The sequence below is a fragment of the Rhamphochromis longiceps genome, linkage group LG20, assembly GCF_057381845.1.
Source record: "Rhamphochromis longiceps isolate RC_006_pf linkage group LG20, R_longiceps_female_GT1.1, whole genome shotgun sequence".
NCBI classification, from domain to species: Eukaryota; Metazoa; Chordata; class Actinopteri; order Cichliformes; family Cichlidae; genus Rhamphochromis; species Rhamphochromis longiceps.
In genome coordinates, this window is record NC_140576.1 from 34,162,781 (window position 1) to 34,173,747 (window position 10,967).

Here is a 10,967-nt window from a genome sequence, read left to right on the forward strand (position 1 = left end):
TACAGCAAGCTGCAGCCTCTTCTTAACCCCACAGTGTGTGCTTTGTCGTCAGGGGACACAGATGACTGGGATCGACTGGACATCCGCCCAGGTCACGCCAGCGTCCAGAATGTTCTGTACCTGAATGACGAGGCGGAGGAGGAGGAGGGGGAGGATGGAGAGGAGGCGGGAGAACAGGAACAGGAGGGCAGGAAGGTCACGGTGAGGAACAGTTTTAAACACAACACAACCTTGTTTAATTTTTGCTGTATATATGTAAGGTGAGGTATGTGTGTTCAGGGTCTTTGGCCTGGGGCGGGGGGGATATTCAGTGCTGCCCTTGGTTAATGAACCCCAGTGATACTTCTTGTGAAGAACAGATAGAATAGCAGAGCTCTGTGCTGATGCAGGTGCAACAAAAAGCTTTCGCGTTTTTTTCCGGTACCTTTTGGAGCAGTTTAAGTAGTAACATCCCCGAGGATTGTACCGAGGTTTTGGTGATTGAAGTGTTTTTAGAGCTCTTCTTTGAGGAGTCTTGATGCATGCTCAATCATCCAGGTAAGGGAATCCCAAAAATTGATTCTGTTCATCTGGAAGTAGCGTTTGCAGTGGGAGAAATGTTTTATCACTCATTCAGTCTGAGCTGACTGCAGGTTTCCCCAACCTTATAAACAGTACATTTGCTCAATGACTGAAACTAGCACCACTGACGAAGAATGGGCTGTGAGGTCAGTTTCTTGATCATTAATATGCAAATTGTCATGACCTTTGATCAACAGCCACTGATCAATGACAATTGACCAATGGCCATGAGTTGGGGAATGGCTGCAATCACAGCATTGTAAGATGGCGAAAGATGTACCCTTAGGCCCACTCCTCGATTCAGAGATGGTCTTTCCCTTTTCCTTGACTCTCCGCTCAAACCAGCGTTCCTCCCTGTCCATGATGTGTGCGCTCAGAGTGTCCACTGTCCTGTAGGTGTAAATAGACTGCAGAGTCCTGGCCTGACGAGGTAGCTCTTCTGTGTAGTGCCATCCGCTTAGCCAGAGGTTGTTTGGTTTCCCCGATGTATAAATCACGGCAATTCTCCTGGCACTTAACAGCGTACTCTATGCTACGCTGTTTGTGTCGGGGGGACCCGATCCTTGGGGTGGACCAATTTTTGGTACAGTGTGTTTTGGGGTTTAAAAGCCACAGAGACAATGTTTAGAGAAAATGTGTCTCCGTGTTTCAGGAGTATTTCATATGCCATTAATCTGTGGTTGTTGATCAGTGGTCATGACAATTTGCATATCAAAACTGACCTCACAGCCCGTTGTTCGTCAGTGGTGCTAGTTTCAGTCATTGAGCGAATGTACTGTTTATAAGGTTGGGGAAACCTGCAGTCAGCTGACACTGAAGAAGTCACTTGGATGAGTGACGAAATGTTTCTCCTACGTCCAGATGAACAGAATCAAGTTTTTGGGATCTTTGAGGAGCACTTCTCGTGCTCTGGTTTCTCCGACTATTGACTAACATGTTAGGTTAAAGCTGCCTCTATCAGCCCATTAAATTCTTGCAAAAGAGATTATTAATCCAAAGAGTTTCACTTCCTGGTTAAACAAATAATAAATGAAGTACAGGTCAAGACCTTTGCACATAGACATTAACTAGCTTGATTTGAGCCTGCAATTCAATGGAACAACGGGCTCATTTAGTGCTTTTAAAGTTTTTTGCTTCACTTTAATAAACAATCAATAAACATTTCATATTACGTTCTTACAAATATTGTAATTTACCCTTTTTACTTTTATCTCACATCCATGCGTGTACTTGTACAGAGTATATTTTCCACTTTCTTTTTCCACTTCTGTATTTTCTTCTCAAGTTTGCTCTTAAATGCCCTAAAGTGTTAAATTGAACTTGTTTATACCTGCAGACATCCTTAAGTACAGTAATGGAAGATGACCGTGGGTGCTGGGAGGAGTTTTTAGATCATGAGCTCTGCTGCAAAAGCTTGGTATTGTGCCTGTGATTGCCTGAGCATTCATGCTGCTATACATGATTTATCACAGCTATGATGTTTTCCACTTGCCAGCAAGAACCATAGAAGTCTGAACAAGTATCCAAAGTCAGCATTGTTGCAGTAAGATCTAAATTAATGTTGATTCTGGGAATTAAGAAGGCGGTATATACTTGTTTGCGTCTGATTTCACATGTCAACCAGCCACTATGGGAAACCAACTGAATGTGTAAATGTGAACACTGAGGTGGTGACCATCTTTGAGATAACGCATGACCTCTCACTAGCTAGACTTGTGGCAGGACTTCCTGTCCCAAATTCCTTATGTAAGTGCAGATCCCGAGTCATAAAAATCGATCTTTTGGCAGCATCACGAGAGGCAGAGAGAGCTGCAGCAGATAGTTTGGCTCCAAATGGATTACATGAAGACGCAGAAAATGCTGAGACAAACTAAAACTTCAGAAGAGTTGTGACAAACTCTCCAAGATGCTAGAGGAACAAACAACCTACCCTCTTATACACTGAAAAATGCTCGTCTATATTGAAGATAACTGATTATAAATTAGATGGTGGCCACTGCAAATATTGATTTTCTTTTTTCTATTTACAAGAAACCGAGGTACTTAAAATCCTCCAGTCGGAAAGCAACTCGTCCACGACCCGGGCACTTCATCCTTTTTCCAGCTGAGGAAAAGGCTAGGTAGTGACCGAAAGAATGAGATGGTGGATACAAGTTGAGGAAATAGGCTTTCTTCTTAGGTTGGTTGGCTTATCTCTTAGAGATGGGGTAAGGAGTTTAGACATGCAAGCAGAGAGAGGCTAAGAATAGAACCGCTACTCCTAAACATCAAAAGGACTCAGTTGAGGTCGTTTGGGCATGTCCTACCTGGAGAAGGCCCGGGTTAGACCAAGGGCACGCTTGAAAGATTAGCTGGGCTTCTGTGCTCAGGCTGCTCCCCCTTTGACCCGGGCCCCTAATAAGTGTGGATGGGTGTGGGTAGTGCAATTCCTTTAAAGTAAATTGGCTCTTGTTCTCCAAAAACCATGAAAGGTCAGTAAAATGAAAGCTTTTCTCAACTCTGAGGCGAGTGATTGATCTGCCTCCTGTGGGGTTCCCTTATTCTTCGCCGCCTTCTTCTTCCCCAGCCTTTTCTTTATTGCCACCTTCCTCGCCACGACCTTCTTTGTCTTCTTTTGGTGCATTGCTGCCTCCTCTTCTTTGGTGGTTGTCACCAAAAATGAAGGATTCTCCACTTCTCTGCTATTTTGAGGTTGCTCAGTATTACAGCTCCTCCTGAACCACTGCCGCCCTGCCAAAGTTATTATGGTTAAACTAAACTACTAAACTAGACCGTTGAAAAAAAAAAAAACTGAAACAGTTTTGTGAACTTGAAAATACAAATAAAAAAAACTAAAATTATAGAGGAAATGTTCTGGGATTTCTGATTTTTGTTATTACAAACTAATTGGGGATTGATGGATCTTGTGATTGAGGCTTTGGATGTCTATAAGACAGATCTTCACTGGTTTTCTTCAATATACAAAACTACAAAATACAAAACTATAATAACTCTGCCGTCCACTTCAGTAGACTTTCTACATTGTGTTTTTGACCTAATCTCTCTTTCCATAACATTTCTTTCTTTTCTTTAATGAATTTGCTTCATAATGAAAAAATGCTTTACTGATGTTTTCTTATCATGAATAAAGTAGTCTCTATGTCCAGTCCAGAGTCTGCTAATTACGAGTTTGACTCTTCTATTGATCACTATGTTTCTTGATATTACAAAAATTTTATTTTGCACTGAGTATAAATTCCTCCCTGTTGTACTGCTGTCCCAGTTAAGTTGACACTCTCCATCTTTGTCCTTATGGATAATTTAATATTTAATTCTGTGTGAGCTTTTTTGATCGTGACTTTTACCAGTTTGTTCGACCTCTCGTTGCCCGGAATCCACACATGTGCTGGAACCCACATAAGTGCTATTCCCTTCCTGTGTCCTTGGCACCGGAGCGCTCCCCTCCCTGGCCTTGAGTACTCTGGCCTAATTGCTGAGGAGAATCAGCTACACAGAAAGGTGGCACCTAAGGCTGGGAAGAGTTGAAGACACACCCACAAAGGCAAAATCACAGCAGCCCCTGCTCGAGCCGTATCAGTTAGGGTTTTTTTTAAAAAAAGGTAAAAATGGCAGCTGCCACTTCTTTAAAGAGCTGCTTCCTTGCTTAGCTGACTTTTCCCTGGTGAATAGTCTGAACATCATATGTGCTACAGACACAAAATATGCTTCCAATTGAAATATATCCAGAGTCACAAAAAATGAGTATTCAAGTCCATGAAAATAACATATAGATTGCTTTTTATTGTGTGTGTGCGACTTCTTTACATTTTGCTATCAGCCCTGGCGGCCCTGCTTGCCATCTGGGAATCACTCTAATTTAGCATAAATCAGTGGCTCTCAGTTTTTGGGTAGCGGACAATGAGATGGAAAAAAAGGAGGTGAAACAAGGGGAATAAATACGTGGAGCGGTGGGGGAAGTGAACTAGTGATTGAGACCACAAAAATTTCAGCAAAGTGTTTAACAAACCCATAAAGCAAATGAGAATTAAGACTACACAAACTTCTTTTTGCCACTAGAAGAGTCACCACCTGCTGGCCACTGGAAAGAATGCAAGTTTATTTAAATATACATTAGGTGCACTTTTCAGACCCTCAGGCTATTCTTGTCTCTGTATAATAATTGAATACAGCTTTGGAGAATTTTCTTTAAGTAACCGAGGCACAAATCATGTGTAGTGTTTTGGATTGTTGATTGTTGGTGAACTCTTATAAACAGAAATTTCTGTGCATATTTTGTTAAAACCTACCCCGAGGACTTCAGCGTGTATATCCGTGAAGCTTAAAAAATGCAGAGCAGGTTTACATATTATAAGAGTTAAAGCATATGTCCTGTATTTTCTTCTCGAATGTAATCCTCCTCGTCTCCTCTGCCCTTCACTCTCCTGTTCGTGACTCAATGTCCCATTTTATGTGGGATTGATACAGAAAAAATGTCCCACATTTTGATTGGTTCTATTTTTAAAAGTTTGAACACATTTTACTAGAAATGGGTGGCGCAAAGACGACTAAGAGACAGAAAAGACCCAGAAATACACTCATCTGCCACTTTGTTGCGTAAATCTCGTCAGGTTGTCCTTTCAAAGCTGCCCCAATTCTTCATGCATTCCTGGGAGATGTTGGTCCATACAGACATGATAACGTCACGCAGATGCTGCAGTTTTGTTTGGTTGCACATCCATGATGCGAATCTCCCATTCTACCACATCTCAAATGTGCTGTATTGGATTGAGAACTGGTGACTGCGGAGGCCATCTGAGTACAGTGAACTCATTGTCCCGAGCTTTGTAATACATCATCCTGCAGGAAGTAGACGCAGACGATGGGTACGCTGTGGTCATGCTGGAATGCAACAACGTTCAGGTCGGCTGTGGTGTCTCCACCATTACAGCATCAGCCTGAACCGCTGATAAGAGGCAGGATTGATTTCATGTTGCTTTTGCCAAATTCTGACCCATCCATCCAAATGCAGAAATCAAGGCTCATCAGACCAGGTGATGTTTCTGTTGTCTACTTTTTGTGAGCCTGTGTGAACTGTTGCCTTAGATTCCTGTTCTCAGTTGACAGGAGTACACCCTGCGTGGTCTTCTGCTGCTGTAGCAAAACAGCTTAAGGATCAGTATGTTGCACGATTAGAAATGGTACTAACAAGTGGTTATTTAAAGTTGCTGTTGCTATCTTATGAGCTCAAAGGAGTTTGTTAATTCCCCTCTCACATCTGGCAACAACAAGGCTTTTTCATCAAGATAAATGATGCTCACTTCAAGGAGGAGCATCACTATGGCATAAATGCAAGTCTGTTAAATAGTTAAAGCATCTAATATGTCAGTTTTTGTTTCTGGGTACAAACGTTTACGTTTTCCCTGTATCCAAAGAATTTTTATTTTTTTGTTAGACTCGTTGTCTTTTTTAATAAGGATTACCAAAGGTTTATTAAACCTAGCAACAATCATGATGTGTAAACATCTGGTCAGCGGTGTAAGGCGGTGCATGGAGGAGATGTATGTGCAAAACCAAATCAAGAAAACAGTGGTGCTGCGGCAGTAGACGGCACAGACACCGTCACAGGAGCGGAGACGGGGTGTGATTTGAGCCCCGAGCACTTGCCAGGTGTTCCTCATTTCCTGTAGTCTCCACCATCACACAAGAAACTCCTGCAAAAAGCCCTGGAACCGTAACAGCACGTCTCACGTTGTCCCACCAAAACGTCCTCTTTGTCCCTCGTTTGTGTTGTATGAATCTGGCTGCTCAACCTCTAACCTGCGACTCCATCTCAGTACACCATCTCGATGATGGTCGTGTTCTGTTTTGGTTCCTCTCCCCTCTGAGTGCATCTAAGGAATTAAGACATCCTTCAGGATGAGATTATAGAGAAATGATGGCACATTGATGCTTTCCTTGCTGCATTAGCGCCACCTGTTGATCAGTCGAGCAGTGTGAACCAAGAGAGAACCGTTAGAAAACATTCCTGAGGAGAAAAATATCTCTCCTCAGCGTTCAAAAAACTCCTCGAGGTACCTTTAACCTATTTATTTTCTGGCAGCTCTTCACGGAGCGCACTTCGCAGCGGGATCTCGGTCATTATTTTATATTACTTACAACAGCAGAAACCGCAGCGACTTGCCTCACAATGATTACTTTCATATTCGTGTGTAACACGGCTCCTGTGGGAGCCATCGCCGCGGCCTGCATATTGCAACCCACACGCGTGCGCCGTCTCACCACGCCTCACTGTAATGTGCACCCAGCAGCTCTCTGTACACTCTAACCATCTAACCACTTCATGTTCCAACTGTTGTTTTTTTTATTGTTTTAATTACTGCAGTTCTTTACTCTGTCTTGACTCGTAGCTGCTCGGCTCGCTCGCCTGCACCGTTGTGCAAGCGGAGGCCGAGAGGTCACCGAGCGGGTGTGAGCACGGAAAACGCAAGTGGGTGAGAATAGAACGGCGTAATCCATGGATCTGTCAGTGTTTACTCAGCAGGACACGTTTAAGTCTCAGTGCACCGCTCCTTAACGTTACACTGCACCGCCACGCCGCTGTTGTTCAGGCTAACGAAGTATGTTTCCCTCAGCCTTCATCTCTAATTAAATAGGCTAAGCCGTTCTTTTTCGAGTGGGTGGTACAGTAAATGTTTGATATGTGACTCAGTCTGATTTTTAGAAGACGCAAACTCGCCAGTACTTTGCTTGTTGGTTTAGTGTATCGGTATTTGCTCTCAGACTTGAAAAGAAGCCCTCGGTATTAGGATTGAAAAGCTTGTTGATGTTCTTTTGAGAGCAGCTGGATAATGTTTGATCACTTGCTGATTTAGTACAGACATGTACTGTAAACACTGACCCCCCCCCCCCAATCGAGAATCCAGACATTACCCTGTCACCCATTTGTTTAACGATATTTCCTAACTGGACATAATTCCTGTTTACAACTGGCACGCTGCGTGCTCTCAAATTTTAGTATCGGCGATTATGTGAAGACTTTCGTTTCACGACCAATTATTCGAGCATCATCAGCAAAAGGCTCACGTGTGTGTGTGTGTTTTAACTGTTTGATGCCCTGCAGGTGTTTTTCACGAGGAATGGGAAGCTCATGGGCCGGAGGGAGATGGTCGTCCCTCCTGGGGGCCTGTACCCCACCGTGGGGATGCTGAGCAGCGGCGAGAAGGTGAAGGTGGACCTGCATCCCCTCAGCGGATGAGCCTGGGACTCGTGACGCCTTGCAAACAGCCGACTGCGCTGTAGAGCTCACAAACGGTAGCCTAGCATGCTACTAACACTCAGAACGCACTCACTTCAGCTGCACTCATGCACATCGCTGTCGTCTTCCTTCCCCGACTTTTATTTATAAGACTTGTACATTTCACAGCCGTCACGGCAGACGGCCAGCCTCGTGGCTGTAAAGAAGCAGTGACAGGTCCTACGTGGGCTGTGTAGGTTACAGAGTACTTGCTGCAGGAATACACGGCTGCACCTCAAAGCGAGAAACTCCAGAGAGACATTTAACTGTTAATTCTATGCAATCTGCACTGTTGTCGTCCTCTCCTCTAACCTCCTCCTGCATGCAGTGTGTGTCTGTAATACTGAGCTGTTAAATCCCTCTCATGAGGTCTGGCACACTTAGTTTATTTCATTTGTCACAACCCCAAGCAAAGCAGAGCAAGGCCAACAGTTGTGCCGAGTCAGAGCTCGTTCGCAGTTTATGTGTCAGGGAATAGACACCCCCCCTCCTCTTCACCTCCTCTCTCCTTGCCACTCTCCTTTTCTTTGTGTCTCTCACTCTCTTTCCCAACCTCTCCTCATCCTCTCTCTGGGTGAGGGTGCCCTCCTCTGAGCGATCGGAGACCTGCTGTTGCCCCACCTCGCTCGCTGCTCTCCCAGAGCTGGCTGCAAGTCAGCAGTGGATCTGTCTCAGACGTGCATTAACATTCATTTTTTTGCTTTTTGTTTCTTTGAATCTGGATTATTGCAAGTACGGTAAACACAACCAAACATAAGACGCTGCCACTGAGCAGCACAGACGTTTCCTCAGAGCGGACGAAGAGCTTTTTGAGTGTTTTGTAGTGAGATTACAAATGAAAATATATATAAAAAAACATGTCAGGTATATTTTCTATGAGGAATCTGTGAAATATACTTTTCAGTTTATCTTCTATGTCAGAAGTTCAGGGAATGCGATTTGTTGCACTTATGTGAAAGGGAAGCTGTTAAGGGAACACATGCACACAGCGGGTGGACAAAATAACAGAAATAAACAGTGAAATGCTGCCTGATGCGACACAACACACTACAGCCATAACAATAACCGCAAACCTAACAATAACCACAAATAAAACACCTCTGAAAGGAAAAGCCAACTCTGCAAACCTCACACACAAGCATCAGGCGCAGGGCTGTTGGATTCGATTGCATCACACTGTACTGTAATGTAATATTTTTGTACTCCTTCTGCATGTTTGCCCACTACATGAAGAATTATTCAGCATCTTCATTTTCTTTCCCTCAAAGTTTTGAGTGATATCTTTCGAAACAATCTGCTAGTTTCTCTCCCTTTGTGATGTAATATTAACTATATTGATGTTTATTTGCCGTTTGTGCGACATGTCAGAAGAAAAATGTTTTGTCTTTGTGTTTGTGGCCACCAGCACTTTAACATTGTGTTTGTGTGACTGTGCAGAGAGCAGAAGCAGCACCGGGAGTCTGTGTCACAAAGTTTGATTCGATCACTTTTTCTAATTTTGTGCATCCAAATTGTTTTTTTCCCCTTCCAGTCACCGTCTAGCAATGTAATTGACTTAAATTGCTATTAAATGTAATTTAATTTCTATCCTGCTAGTAAAAAAAACCCGAAGCAGCAGCTTGCATCAGTTGCTCAGAATCAGAATCAGAATCAGAATACTTTATTGATCCCTGGGGGAAATTATTTACTCAGAGGGAGAAAAGGTCGCACTTCAGCAATATTTTTCAAGTGATAGAAGGCAGATGTGGTGGCAGACCCGACAGAGCACTAAAGTTAAAATCTGAGTGAAAGATCACTCCTGGCATTTCTTTCTTGACGGCTTGGTGCAAATCCAGGAGAATTCACTTTTGCAATCAGTTTTTGCCTCGAAGCTTTAAAAGTGTTTGTTTATCCACACACTGAATCTCTCAGACATCATAAGAAAAGAAGGGTGATGTCAACGGTTTGTCTCAGTTTATCTACTTGATAACGAAATCCTACAGTAGGAATTGAAAGAAATCAGTCAGCACAACCCTTTGAGGTTAAATTGTAAGAAAGAAATGTGTAAAATTACAGAAAAGAATGTCCTGTAATTAAAAAACAAAACAAAAGAAGTTTTATGTAATTTAATTGTTTATCTATCAGTTAATTACTTTGATGTAGTATGAATGGCTGTGAGGGAGGTCTTTATCAGTCGTAAAAGTCTGAAAACAAAAAAGAAAAAAAGGATATATAGTCCAAAACTTTTATCCTCCACTTCTTCCAAAGAAGTACAGACGGCCAGATTGGAGTTTTTGCCAGGCCGAATCTGGCCCCCGGACCTTATGTTTGACTGGATTAGTAAGCGCTGGCTATCCAAAGAGAACGAGACCCAGGTTAAGTTGCACTTTGGGACACAGACTCCGGAGCTGAAGCAATCTGTCGAGTTTGTCGGAGCTGGTTTCCACACATTTCTAATTTATGGTTAAAGGGAGAAAAGTCATCATTGTTATTCTGTATCAGCCAAATCAAACTGAATTCCTCTGCATCTTCCTATTACAACATCTGCATCCCTGTAAAATAGACATTCCTCTGCGCCTTCATAAAAGGTGCAAGCAGCAGGTTTCTTTAGCATGTACACAAAATCATCCACAGGTCACTGCAGACGGTGATGCTAGAAATCTAATGTGATGTAAAACTAATACACAGGGTTACCTATTAAATCACATCTGCTGGAGAGTGCGTGTTTGTATTTAGTCGTCACGTGTTTGTTTGTTTTAGAGCCAATGATATAAAAATGTAATCAGATATTTGTTTTTTCCTTCACATGCAGGGCTGGATAGAGACTTATAACTAAAAACTGTAAAGCTAGACAGCGCAAAGATACAAATGAGACACCGATGTGGGCGATGTTAGCCACATCTCTGTCCAGGGTTTTGAAGTCGCTTATACTGACGTTTACTCAGTTCATCAGTTTACAAAAAAAGTTATGCGGTTCAACCAAATTAGAGCTAAATGCAGTGAGAGTTTTTGTAGCGTCTCCAAACGTGTTCACCAAGAATTTATGTACCAGTTTAAAAAATAAAAAATTCTTTGCCTTGTTGAATTGCACTATAATGGCCTCGTTCAAACATGTTTAAACGTCAATAAAAGTTTCAGTAATGTAACAAAGTGA

The 10,967-nt window shown here is 42.7% G+C and overlaps 1 protein-coding gene across 2 annotated transcripts in view; it reads left to right on the forward strand.

Moving 5' to 3' along the window:
• spryd3 (SPRY domain containing 3) overlaps window positions 1-10,967 on the forward strand; it is an 81,401-nt gene extending 70,434 nt beyond the window's left edge. For both annotated transcript variants that reach the window (XM_085392717.1, XM_085392718.1), the window contains 2 exons: window positions 53-201; window positions 7,661-10,967. In XM_085392717.1, coding sequence (XP_085248843.1) covers window positions 53-201; window positions 7,661-7,795 — 284 coding nt within the window. In that variant the 3' untranslated portion in view covers window positions 7,796-10,967. The remainder of the gene's footprint in view (window positions 1-52; window positions 202-7,660) is intronic.